The sequence below is a fragment of the Ambystoma mexicanum genome, chromosome 2p (assembly GCF_040938575.1).
Source record: "Ambystoma mexicanum isolate Mex_15411 chromosome 2p, UKY_AmexF1_1, whole genome shotgun sequence".
In the NCBI taxonomy this organism is placed as follows: domain Eukaryota; kingdom Metazoa; phylum Chordata; class Amphibia; order Caudata; family Ambystomatidae; genus Ambystoma; species Ambystoma mexicanum.
The window spans coordinates 116,133,017-116,147,058 of record NC_090923.1 but is presented as its reverse complement, the minus strand read 5'-3'; the positions used below and the strand labels follow the sequence as shown (position 1 = coordinate 116,147,058).

The 14,042-nt window shown below is 44.9% G+C and overlaps 1 protein-coding gene across 4 annotated transcripts in view; it reads right to left on the bottom strand.

Moving 5' to 3' along the window:
* Window positions 1–14,042, bottom strand: part of RPUSD3 (RNA pseudouridine synthase D3) — a 166,849-nt gene that overhangs the window by 14,762 nt on the left and 138,045 nt on the right. For 3 of the 4 annotated variants that reach the window (XM_069643363.1, XM_069643364.1, XM_069643362.1), the window contains exon 10: window positions 11,842–12,084. The exons of the other annotated variant lie outside the window; for it this stretch is intronic. In XM_069643363.1, the coding sequence (XP_069499464.1) occupies window positions 11,887–12,084 (198 nt within the window). In that variant the 3' untranslated portion in view covers window positions 11,842–11,886. Of the gene's footprint in view, window positions 1–11,841; window positions 12,085–14,042 lie in introns of those variants that run through there. 4 annotated transcript variants of the gene reach the window in all.

The following is a 14,042-nucleotide window of genomic DNA, read 5'->3' as shown; positions in this document are numbered from 1 at the left end:
GTGATCAGTCCTGACCTCAACTGGGTGTCTTGCCCCCAGGAGAAGATGTCTCCACTCTTCGAATGCCTTTTTTATAGCTAATAGTTCTTTTTCTAGCACTGAATAATTTATTTCAGAGGGAGACAGTGTTTTAGAAAGGTAAGCTATAGGACATTCTATTCCTTGATCATTTTCTTGAAGCAAAACGGCCCCAAGGGCCTGATGAGACGCATCCGATTCCACAATGAACTTCTTGGTTTGATCTGGAGTAATCAGTATGGGTCCTGTGAGAAAATGTTTCTTCAGGTTCTCAAAGGCAATGTGTGCCTCCCCGGACCAAAGGAATTTTACATTCTTTTTAAGAAGTGTCGTCAGTGGAAGTATCTCTTGCGAATAGTGTGGGATGAAACGTCTGTAGAAATTGGAGAACCCCAGAAATCTCTGCAGATCCTTAATGCAGAATGGTATAGGCCAATCTGTAATAGCTGATACTTTTTTAGGGTCCATGGATACCCCATTTGCAGAGATTATGTACCCTAGGTAGGCAACCTGGTTTCTGTGAAACTCACATTTCTCTAGTTTGCAATAAAGGTGGTTGTTGAATAGTCTCCGTAGTACTTCTTTCACGTGCTGACAGTGTTCTGATGGTGATGAAGAAAAGACCAGAATATCATCTAAATAGACAATAACTGTGTGAAGAAGAATGTCTGAAAAGAGGTGGTCCATAAAGCGTTGGAAGACTGCGGGGGCGTTGGATAGGCCGAAAGGCATTACTTTATATTCATAGTGTCCCAAAGGAGTACGGAAAGCTGTCTTCCATTCATCGCCAGCTCGTATACGAATGAGATGATAAGCCCCGCGGAGGTCCAGTTTTGTAAAGATGGTAGCTCCTTTAACGGCTTCTAGTATATCTGGGATGAGAGGCATAGGATAGCGATCCGGGATGGTGATCTTATTTAAGCCTCGGTAATCTATACACGGTCTGAGTTCCGTAGAGTCTTTCTTTGGGATGAAGAACAAAGAAGCCCCCGCTGGTGAGGTGGATTCTTGAATAAGTCCATTGCAAAGATTCTTTTGAAGATATTCTTTAAGAACTTCACGTTCCCGTCCAGATAGGACATACATGCGACCGAAAGGAATCGGTGCATCTGGAATTAGTTCCAGGGCGCAGTCGTCTCTCCGATGTGGGGGTAGTTCAGCATATTGAGATTCGGAGAACACTGTCTGATACTGTTTGTATTCAATGGGTAATCCCTGGATATGGTTCAATACAGAGATGGAACCCGGATTTTCCAACATGGAGATAGTGGGACGAAACCCAACCGCACCGTCCGAAAGACAGTGCGTCAAACAATGTTCAGATCCCAGAAAAACCGTGCCCGCCTTCCAATTGATGTATGGGTTATGAGCACGAAGCCAGGGTAGTCCTAGAATAACTGGATAGTGGGCTGTACGGATTACATCAAAGATAATGGATTCTTGATGGGAGGAGATATTCATCCGCAAAGGTATAGTTTGTTCCTTTATGGGACCTGATGTTAACGGACTACCATCCACGGACTCAACTGGGATTGCCATTGTCTTGACTGAACATGGTATATTATGAGCGGTCTTCCAGAGGGTATCAACAAAGTTCCCTGCGGCCCCACAATCTATTAAGGCCGTGACCGGAATGGGGTCTGTATCTCCCCATTTGATCTGGACATGTAAGGCCAACATAGTAAGATCGGGGATCTCCGTAACTTGGGAAGGTATCAGATAAGATGAGGAACCGTTTACTGACTCCCTAGCCGCGGTTCCCCTGGCGGTTGGGAGATGGCGTTTCCCTGACTTTTGGCTGGGATGAGAGGACAATCTCGAATTGCGTGTTCTTTGGAACCACAATACATACACAGGCCCTTGACTCGACGTCTATGACGCTCCTCTGGAGTAAGGCGACCTCTGGTAGTCCCTATCTGCATAGGTTCATCTGTTTGTGATCTTCCTACACTAGGAGGGTATGTCATAGGTGGTCTCATGGAGCGGCCACGACGACGTTCCTTCACTCTTTCTTGCAGTCGGTAATCCATCTGCATAACCATGGTGATCATCTCTGCCAAATTCGGAGGTCTGGGTACTCGGGAGATCTCATCCTTTAGCTCTTCGTTTAATCCTCTGCGGAATATTGTGATTAGAGCATCGTCCGCCCATGACGTACCAGCTGCTAACTGCTTGAAATTGGTGATATAAGACAATAGATCTTGAGATCCTTGTTTGTAATCTAATAACTGCTCTTGGGCTGAAATCGTGATCTCCTGACGGCTGAACATGGCTCGAAGACTATTCAAAAAGGCAGGATAAGAATCTAATAAGACATTATTGGTAGTAACAAGAGGCGTGGCCCATGCTAACGCGGACCCCGTCAAGTTTGCAATCATGTGTCCTACCTTATCACGGTCGCTTTGAAAAAAGGCTGTCTTGAAAGAGAACTGAACGGTACAAGCCTCGATAAAAGTCTTGAGTTTATGAGGATTACCATCGTATAAACCTCCTGGGATAGGGCCAGGAGGCACTTCGGACCAGCTAGGGACTCTGCCTGCCTGTTGTCGGAGGTAAGCATTCTCTTGTTTTAAAGAATGCACTTCATCTGTCAGAGCCTGTACTGCAGTGACTAATTGCTGTTGTTGTGAGGCGTCCATGTTTCTTAGTAACCCTGAATCCCTGAGACAACCTGCTCAGATATACTTTATATTTTTAGGCGTTGCTAACTGTCATATATTAATAAATGAGACAAGTTATATGCATATCCAATCAATCAATTGGCAGGTTATCCCAAGGACTCACCGTTACCTCTTCCTCCGACAGACCCCCTTTCGGTAGTGGAAGGCTCTTCTTGTTCCAAATGGAGAGAAGATAATGAAAGCCTCCCAAGTACCTCTTCCCCCTCCCGGATAAACCAGGTAGAAGAAGAAGTCCCAGGGAAACCCTCTGGGGAAGAAAACCCTGTTCCGAAGGTAGCGGTGTGTTGTCCTCCGTTGCAGTCGGGGATTTCGGCGAAGTCAGGAGGGCGTTCGTCTTTGAGAAGAAGAAAGAGACTGGTAAGTATCAGAGTGTAACAGAGGGATAGAATGTAAGGTAAGAGGAATGTGGATTACCCTTAAACCGGAACAATAGGGGGAAGATGATGGTAGTCAGAATCTTCCGAAAACCTTTGAGAAGCAATCGAGGCGGAGCTAAGATCTGTTTTGATGGTGCAGAGTCTTGCCAGTGTGTTTGAAATGCCGGTGCGTGATGTGCCTGTTACTAAGCGAAGAAGAGGATAATAGTGAGTTGTGAATGTTAGAATAAGCGGGATTGGAGGTAATTGGTTATATGGGATTGGGATGAGGCTTACCACGGTCCGGAATGGGACCGGATGGCAAACTTGGTTGATGAAGAGGAGGAGACCGCGAACTCGGAAAACAAAGAGGTAGTTGGAGAGACGCTAGAATTTGAAAACAGGAAGTTTAGAAGCTGAAGACAGTATTTCGCAAGTCAATTTCTAAGACCTAGGAACGAACTTACGTAGCGTTGTTAATGAGGAGTAGCAACGCAATGCCGTGTTGATCTCCGGGACTGATATACCCACCCTCGGGTAGGGAGGCAGTACTTCCGGGAAATCAAGGTGTGCTGAGGCTAGACTCGCAACTCCAGTTACGGCGGCCATCTTGGTAGTAGAAATGGCTGACACCCGCCGTCCTATGGTCCATCGATGCCACAAAGCCCAGCGTCTCCGAAGGGGCGTGACAGTGTCCTTGTTTTCAGTAGATGGATTTAATACAATAATTTCCCTACGCTTAAACAAACTGACTAACAAAGCCAGATTAATCAGGTATACATTATTTTTACACACGATTACAGAATAGCTGTATCTAAAAAGATTAAGTGTGCTAGATTGTGTGACTTGATTTACCAGAATCTTTGCAACAAGGAACATCTGAAGGCCAAGAGGTTAATACTACAGGACCACAAAAACGATGTTTAGTCGCTCAAAGTTGAAATGTCCGTCAATAATAACCAGACAGCCCTAAAACAACTTAGCTCAGTTCTGGCCCAGTATTAACAACAAACTGGGCGGTGTTACTCTTCGTTTAGATTGCCCTATCGCAGAACAGGTTTGGCCCAACTACTACAAACACAAATATTCTATGCCTACCGGTTATGTAGTAGACAATCATAAGATTATAAGTCTGGACCCACTAGGCACTTGTACTTGGACTGAAGACGACATCCATTGGGCTGTTACTAGAGCTAAGGTCTCACAACCTCGGGGACCAGATGGTCTGGCACCTGTTGTCATCAAAAGTGCCCCGGACATGTGGTCCCCAATCTTTTGCGGGTGATCTCGTTTTATTTGATAAGACAGTAATGGGTCTGTAAAGGAAATTAGATTTATTCTTTCAATATGCCAACGTAAATAATCTACTGGTCAACAGACAAAAATCATAAATTGTCATCTTCTCGTCCAAGACCAAAGTCAAGACTATGTACTGGGTAAGCAGGAACTGCACATCAGACAGAGTGTTTTCCATGTGATATTCTGGCTACAACCCTTCCAACTGCAACTCCCTACGGGAATGAAAGTATTTCATAAAACACAAGATGCATCCTTTGGTTTCTCAACTTAAACGGCTTTATCAGCAATTATGTACGTTTTCAGCTTTACCGATGTTGAGATATTATTTAGCTAAGATTGAACCAGTTTTGCTTTATGGCCTCGATTTGACAACTGTTGTACTGGGCTATTACTTAAATGTCACCCAGGGTCAGATATGGAAAGAGACATGTCTCGCTATGTCGTTCCCCAACACAATTGTAAGACATGAGCTAGGGCTAACGTCTCTTCAAACTAGGCATCAGTGGAGACAACTGACAACCTATGTATTTAACCTATGTATTTATTTATTTATTTTATTTATTAAGTTTTTAAAAGGCGCATGTACAGCAAAAAGTGGTTCTGAAAGCCACAAGACAACACAGGGGTGGGAGGCAGGGTATATAAACAACAGTAACGGTCCTACTAGGCCTTGTGACATTCAGATTGTGGAAGTGCAGAAAGAAGTGCTCGGGGTAGAAGAGTGGTGGGGGGCATAATGCAAGGGAATAAGATGCAGATGGCAGGAAAGCGTGGGGAGGGGCCCGGCCCAGGTGTCAGACAAGTGCTCAGGGTAGGCCCAGAGCAGCAGGGGCCAGACAAGTGCTCAAGGGAAGATGGGAGGGGTGACAAGTGCCAGGGGATGACAGGGGACGGCCACCGTCTAAGTGCAAGGGGGGGTGGACCAGACTCAGGGGCAAGGTGCCGAACCACCAAGCTGGTCAAGGAAGGGGCCCAGGAGGGCAGTACTGGTTATGGGGTGCTGGAGAAGACTGGTCAGGGAGGGTCTGGTGCATGGTGCGACTCATAAGTCAACCAGGCCACCAGTCACAGTGGCAGGAAGGAGCAGTTAGCAGGGGAGGGGGAAGTAGGTAGAGAAGAGCAGAGTCTTGAGAAGCTTCCGGAACTTAAAGATGTCCGGCTCAAATTTGAGAGGGGCAGGGTGGCCATTCCAGAGGGAGGCACCACTGCTTGGAAAAACATCTGATCTGCAGAGAGTTTGAGCTAGAGGGCCGAATGGCTTTAGCAGGGAGGTATTTAGGGAGAGAGAGTTGGATGTAGCAGGATCCCTGGCCTCAGAAGGCCTTGTGGATGATGCAGATGGTCTTGAATTTGATCCTTGCAGCCACCGGGAACCAATGGAGGGATTTAAGGGCTGGAGAGATGCAATCCCTGGGCTTGAGGCCAAGGATAAGTCTCACAGTCCTATTCTGGATTCATTTTGGGGGGCGAACAGTAGAAAGAGGTAGATTGAGGAAGAGGCTATTGCAGTTGCCTAGCCTTGGCAGGGTCTGTGACGTGAGGGAAAAAGGAGAGAGAGGAGTCAAAGATGACACCAAGGTTTTTTGCTTCACTAGATAGTGAGGGAGGGGACCCAAGGCCAGAGAGAGGGAGGAAAGCACAGAGCAGCAGACCCTGTTCCAATGAGAAGGATCTCAGTCTTACGAGTATTAAGGCAGAGATCGTTAGTCATTTACCATGCCTGAATAGCAGTCAAACAGTCAGGAATGAGCGAGGAGGAGGAGGGAAGCATGAAGGAGAGCTGAGTGTCAGCAGCATAACACTGGAAATGAGGAGAGGAGGAGTCAATCAAATGGGCAAGGTAGATGTTGAAGAGCCACAGCAATAGGATAGAGCCCTGAGGGATGCCGCAGGTGAAAGGTGGTGGAGAGGAAGGGGCCCAGTTGCACCTATGAAGGTCGATTAGAAAGGAAGGTCAAACAATCCAGTGCAAGGTCTGTGATACAAAAGGGTGATGTGGAGCCGTTTTAAGAGGTTGATATGATTGACAGTGTCCTAAGCAGAGGAGAGATCAATGAGGATGAGAACAGAAGGAGAGTTGGAATCAAGGTTTGAGAGCAGGTCTTCATGGGTGCTTAGGAGAGCAGTTTCAAAGGAATGGTTACAGAAATTAGACAAGGCCGGAGCAAGAGTGGAGATGTTGTCCTTTATAGTTCTGGAGGAGCAGAGGAGCACCTGTTTGGAGAAAACGTTCATAGAGCGGACAGATTTAGAGACCTCATCCGGTGCTATGGGCGAGAAGGCAGAGAGTATAGGGGAGGGCAAGAGAGCCAGGATATACAAGGACGCTAAATGTGTAATCTTACCATATGAAAGTTCTGTCTCTTGGGATAACTTGATATGGAAATGCAGAAAAACAAGGCAGTGCAGGAATATCCGAAATGAAGCAAGCAATTAGTCACTACCTCACTCACGACGGCACGAGGATGCCTAGAGTCCAGGTACACACGTGGAAAGTCTCTAGCCCGTGTACCAGAACACCAAATCAAGGTCCAATAATCCCAAATCCAAAAGTCACAAAATCAGAGGGCAAACAATGCAGAAAAAACAGCAGACACAAGGAATTCAGAGGGCAGTTCGAGATCAAGAAAGGAGCTGGCGGCGAGGCACAGATGGGTTAATCCAAGCATGTCATAGGCAGTCCGTGTCAGGTAATCCGTAGAAGACAAAAACCAAGAAAAAAGGGCAGGCTGAAGGGAGAAAGGGAACAGAGTAGGAGGAAGAGGAACGGGCAGGCCGGGGTAGAGGCACAAGAAGCAATATTCCAAAGAAGTCCGAAGTAACACCACCAAAACAGTTCAGAAGGGGCGAGCAACGTAAGGGAGGGGTTTAAGAGCAAGAAGTCACGTGACCAGGCGTAACGTTGGTCTAGGTGAAAGGCTGTACATGGATAAGCGAAGTGGATGCCAGCGTTGCCATGCCAACTTCCAGGCACCCGGCTGAGTCCTTGGCAACGTGAAGCGTCTATACTTAGGAAGCTGGAAATGAGCTTGCGAACGCTTTAAACCAGATGGCAAAGTGACAGGTGTGAGAACGCTTGTTGAGGATTTCAATCTCCCTGCAGCAGGTGCAAATCACTATACACTGGATACAAGGAGTATACAACATTCTTAAAAAAGAGAGGTGACTTATCAAAGTATTTGTGTATTTTTCCCTGTAAGAAGATGTGTAAAATGTCCTCGTATTTTCGACTGAACCAGTTACCTACTTTGGAACTAACTGGTTGTTGGAAAACGTGCAGGGACGTGTCCAACGATTGCCGAATTTGAAAAAGTTCTGGTATTGTGGAAACATTAAGACATTTGGTTATGTGAACGAAAAAAGGAGTAACACTGCGTCTCACAATCGTCTGCCTAGCCGCCACTCCCTGAAGAACCCTCACCCAGGTGATCCTCCGGCACTCGTCCACACCCATGAACTGGATCCAAAAGCAATGGCCGTGTCCTGGCCACTTGGATGACAAGTCCCCAAGGACTAGCGGGTGAGACGCCCATTGGTTTCTCACAGTATGTATTGTAAAGGTTTTTGATGAAACCAAATGCTATAAAAAATAAACAATTAAAACACATCTAAGCATATCAAGCTCATGGCTCTGTGCTGGAACCAGAGGGTCTATTACAAGAACTGTTCTATACTCCCTTTTTGCAAAACTCTGACATAACATTCCAGATACCAGTATGGCTCTCCTAACCAAAAAGTGTTCAAATTTCAAAAGCCACATTTTATATGCAAAATGGAGCTCAGGCTCCTTTAGTACACAAGCACCTACTCTTTGGGATTCGATTCCTCTGGCTCTTTCGGAAAACATCTTAAAACTTTCCTCTTCAAAAATTTGACAAAAGGCAGGCCTATGCTGTATAGATAATACATCAGTGATTTTTTTTTTAATTAAGACAGAGTTAAGTTGAAAGCTAAATGCAACTAAACCCTTTCAAAATTCAGTGAAAAAAAACCTAGTGAAAGTAATGTTAAGGTGCGATGAATTTAAGGCAACAAAACACTTGAGGTTCCTTAAGTCAGAGCCCCCCTGTTGCACAGCCTATGTGTATTAACGCAGGTCATCCCATATGACATTTATAACATCACTTATGACTTCAGGTGTCGTGTAATACTGCGTTTCTAGGCATCAGTAGAAGTACTGTTTGCCGTGTAAATAGGGATCCATGCCAGTTCCTGTGAAATCTTCATTTTTTACCTTCGCTATGCAGAACGTGGGACTAAACCAGTCAACGATAATGAGCCTACACAAATTTCTTTTCTCCCTCTACCCATATCAAAACCTTTTGATCTGCTGCACCTAAAAATTACAACTTTAATATGTAAATACATATTTATTTACTTACTGTCAATTCACTACCCCTCGACTCTGCATCCTATGGTGAATTTTGAAGTGACAACACCCTAACTCTAGGCCCCTCTGCATGCACTGCAGTTCCTATTATGCCTGTGCAGATTCTGCCTGCAATGCTAACAGAGTAGTTAAGTTGACAAAGAGTGAAGGAGCTCAGACTGCGAACTCAGGGGCTACATTCTATTTCATTTAGTGGTACTCTCTAAGTCTGCCTTATACTTGATGTGTAGACCTAAAGGTAGATTGCCTTCTTTATCTAAACTCCCTCAGGGACTTCCTAAATGTCCTGTTGATAGTGCACTATCGGGATTGGGATATTGTGCCTTACTGACACCCTGTTGGATTCTATCACACTCACTCTTTCCTCTACCTCTCCTTGTTCTGAACTTGATGGTCGTGCAGATTAATGTTACCTCCGTCCCCAAGTACCACACGGGTAGAGTGTCGTCAATCTGGAACCAGGAACACCGGAAGGGCCCCCTGAGCACTGCAAGGCAATGAATGGTTAGTCAAACGGTGGCAATGGACAATAATGCAGTGTGGCAGAAGATGTTGTAAGAGGGCTTACCCAAGTGTGATGAGAAAAACAACCTTAGTAGTAAAGGGATGGGCAGAAGGGACTGGCCGCATCAACAGGTTGGTAGGGTCCCAGCAGCACTCTGGGTAGTGGAAGACACCTGAGCCAAGTGTACAGTACACAGGATAATCCGTGGGCAGTCCAGTAAACAAATCCGAGGTCGGGAGCCAATAGTAACAACAAAGTCAAGAGAGTTTGTTTCCAAAGTCCAGAGGTCGAAATACCAGAAATGCGACTTAATTCCAGGGACAAAGACAAAGGCAATCCATAGAACGTTCCGTGGTCGTAGCAGCTGAAGAATCCAAAAGTGCCCAAAACGCCAAACAGTACTCGAAGGAAGCAGCTGTGAAGCGTTCCTTCCGTGTTTCCCCGATCCTTTTGACTGCGTAAAATAGTCACATGACATAGCTCACGGGGAAACGTGAGATCCGTTTCACATGACCCGCGATGTTGATGGAGGCTGTTGTTGACGCCTGGTCACGCGAGAATCTCTGCGCGCCCGTGCGGTAGCGCTGCCCATGAGGAAATCTCCATGACAAATGCCAGTGTAAGAAGGGGCGCAAAACTCCTGGATTGCCAGTTAGGAACCTCCCCTTCCTGGTGAGTTGCTGCCGTTGTTTATGTGTATGGATACGGGAACTGCAGGGTCCTCGGTGGGTGATGTCCGCTGAACCAGGTGGGTGAGAACTGGCTGGGGAACTGGTTTGGCATAAACGGGAAAGTGCAATGGGTGACATGACACTCCTGTTCTACTACTCTGCTCCTCCAACTCTTCTCTCTGTTCTTCAATGCCTCGATGTCTCTTACTCATTTTAAGCCTCGCCTCTCCCCTTTTATGTTACTATTCCCTGTTCGATCTAACTTTTTCCTACTCCACTACTACTCCCTCCTCCAAACTACTATTATCCAACCCCACTATTACTCCTTCCCTTCAACTCATTACTTCTCTTTCCAAACCACTACTACTCCCTCCACACTACGACTACTCTAACACCCTCCTTCCACTCATGATCCTACACCTCAGTTACTCCTTACACTAAATTCTAACTACCCTTGCTACACTAACACACACACACACACTGCAGTAACCAATGCATCCACACTCCGCTTCTCCTTCCTTTCTCCTGCTGGTCTCTTGGTCAGCCACCTCTCCGACTCTGACCTCGCCCAAACAACCTACAACTTTCTGGAGCCACTTTTAAACCCCTCTCTATTCTCTGGTTTGGCTCTCTGGTCCTGTCTTCCCCACCAGAGCATGCTATATGTAGGCAAGATAACAAATAGGGAGCTAAGCATTGCCCACTTCTTCAGCGCAATCCCGCTAGGTGGCTGAATTCTCAGGTTTGTGTCCAAGGCTTTGTTCCATGTGCCCCAAAAGGTAACTTTCATTGTGGGCGGGGATGGGAGGAGATTGTATTCCCAGTGATGGTCTAGGGTTGAAGTAAGATGCTGTGTGCTCACTGCGACTGTATGGCTGCACCATGTGGCATCCTAGTCTGCTGCTTACTGGTGGAGCTGTGGCATTCTTCTCCTGCGCTAGAGGATCGCAGAATTTTGGTAGGCTGATTACTGGTGGTCTGGTCTCCGTCTCCTCGGGTTGACATTCAGCACAGAAACACTGCTTTTCCTCAGATGATTCTGGCTGGTTTCCGGGTTGGTGTGTGAAGTCAGTAGGAGAAACAAGAAAACACTTGCAAGCATCCTGCTGAGGAGGTATGGCATTAGGCAAAGGTGGATTTCTCAGAAATGGACTAGCACAAGAGGGGGGATAGGTAGTGGGGCCCTCTCAGTAGCCTCCTGATGGGCTGGATTGGCTCTGGACATCGTCCTTGTCCAGTCCTTCGTGAGGGGCCCCTATCTGGTTCGATGTGTTAATATCCCCGATATATGCAGCGATATTAAGGCATGGAAACTGCGGGGGACACCCCTGCAAACCCTGTATTATTTTAAAAGGAACGTGGGGCACCCCCGCAACCCCTGCTCCCAAAAAACCCAAATATTATCCCCACAAAAATATTGCCTATGGCCGTTCACAACGACCATATATACGGCGATAATTATGGTGGGGATAATATTACCTGATACCCCCCATCTCCAGTTAACATAGCTAGGGCACTGGCCTTGGCACAGTTGCTTGTACCAAAGTAACAAACCCAACAGTTCTCTGTTACACAAAACCCACCAAGAACCACAAACATTTTAAACCAATACAGTTAAACATATCACAAAGACAATAGAACACGTTGATAAACTTTAAAAAAAAGCCATGGGTTTGTCAATATGTGTCTTAATGCAGCAAATTCTCTAGCAAAGTGTGCATGATTTCTACATGCATCTCTTCTCTTTCCAAGATCAAAACAATAGCTCATGATGCTTCTGTACCTTGCCAGGGTTGTTTGGGACTACCGACAAGGACACCCTCAAAGATATATCTAAATACTCCAGACCTTCAATTACTTTTTCTTGCCAGTGGCTAATCTGTACATGTTGAGGTACAACAGAAGTTAAATAAAAACAAGCTTGGAAAGAAATGTGAGCTTCTTTAATGTGCACAACAGTTTATAGTCAATTTGTTATATTTCTAGTCAGTCCCAGCAGTTGGAGAGTCCTCAAGAAAAAGGGTGGTGGAGAGGCAGTGATAGTGTGCACATTCCCAGAGCCGCCATCTTGAATTAGAAGCTGATGCAAGTGTAGATGGAGTGGCATCCGGTGCATCTGTGGTTGCGAGATGTGCATCTTCTGTAATAACCTATCTTCCAGAATCTGCCAGAAAAAGAGAAACCAGAAAAGTAGAACAAAGAAGTAATTATCGTTGAATATGTTATAACATTTGCTCCTAAAAATTACATCAAATAAATGAAGAAAAAGTCAAAAGAACCAAGTGCTAATAATGTACAGACATAATAGCAAATATAATAATTTGCAATTCTTTGAGTGCTAACAATTACGAATAATGATACATGGATTAAGTATTGTTAAAATATTTAAAAGTGTATTCTTTAATAAATCAGTTCTGCATTTAGAGTCTTGCAGTTCGATTCCCAATAGATGTAGGGCATTTGAAGTTAACACAAATTGGAAAGCTTTTTCTTACAACTTTTAAAACGAACCATTTTAGGCAAACATTATTTTTTAAAAGATTTTCAGAAATGGCAACATTTAATAACATTATATATTGGCTCTTAGACATATATTCTTATTTACTGGGTATTGGAGGAACAATTGGACTAAAAAACACTTGAAGCTACAAACTCTTCCAATGTAAACAGTTTGTCATTGTGTTATTTGTTCACAGCAACTGAAGTCTTGTGGGTATGTTACAAGGTAAAACATCCAATAAAAGTTGATAAAAAAGACAAGTATCGGATTCAGATTTTGGCAACGTACATCTTTGAGAATGAAAAGCAATATACACATTATGGTGCCTTTTTAAAGAAGGTCAGTGCAATCAGGTAGAGAACAGGCCAAGCAAGTGTGATGGTTGGTGGGAAAATACAATATAATACTGGGTTCTGTACTGTTTGAAGATCACACGGAAGGAAGGTATGAGTGATCTCTCATTTTAGCTTACAAAGCTCTAATTTTCTGAAATTTCAGTAGTCTGTAACAGTTTTTTTTAAACAATTGCAATCTGCCTGTTTCTTTTTTCCTTCTGTATTTTCTCATTATTTGTTTTGGTATTCCATATGTCGATATTTGCACATGGCGCAAGTAGTTTTGGACGTGTCTACAGGAAAGGTGTACTTTTCCAAAACATTAGAGGATTCATAGAATTTTACCCTTCGATGACTGGAATGAGGATCTCTGGCTTAACATTGTTTTAGAAAAATCAGATTTAAGGCCAAACCGTAGTTTAGGCAACACAATGAGGACCAAGCACAATGTTTATGGATATGCCCAAAGTGAGATCAGTTGGTAGGAGATAGTGGGAAGAATCAGGTCTGTGGGCAATCTAGAATTGCAGACCATGCTCTTTAATAATGCCAGGAAAGAGGTGGAGAGTAGTGGAGTGAACAGACTTTGGATGAAGAAGCTTGCCGTGAATAAATGTATGAATTGGGGACGGTGGAAGACTTGCTGTTAGACACTAGGAAGTTGGGCACAATGTAAAGGGCGAGTCGAATCAAAGGGATGGGGATCATTAGTGATGGGATCTGGGGGTCTGCATGAAGTGCTATGATGATTAAGCCTATTGTGGTATCTCCCTGCAAGAGAGACAGCATTGAGGGGCTCTGACCCTCCATTAAGGAATCTTTGGCAACACTGCACCAGTTCCGGGTGCCTGTTTGGATCTCTCTTGGTGCGGGAGGATCAAGATGCTGGTGAGTAGAGCCTTCTGTTCCAAGAAGACTGCTGTAAGCTTGCTACTGACACTTACACAAAGGGGTAGAGGTAGGATATACCTATGTATATTCCTATTCCTGTTTCTTGTATGAGGCAGGGCTACCATGTTCCTAGCGGATCTGCTGTTTTATGAGTCAATAGTGAGAAACGCAAGATTGTTACAAGAGTTACGAAACCTCCCTATGGCCAATACTGTTCTTCTTGTAATTTGACAGTATATAAAAGGCTATTGCCCTAGACTACTACCACAAACCAGTTAAGTGGAGATGTCATATTTGATTTGTATGTGGAAAGGAGTATTATAGATGTTGAAATACTGTAACACTGTAGTGCTTGCTGACTGCTATCACAAAATGTGAGCCCCAGAGTACTGAGCA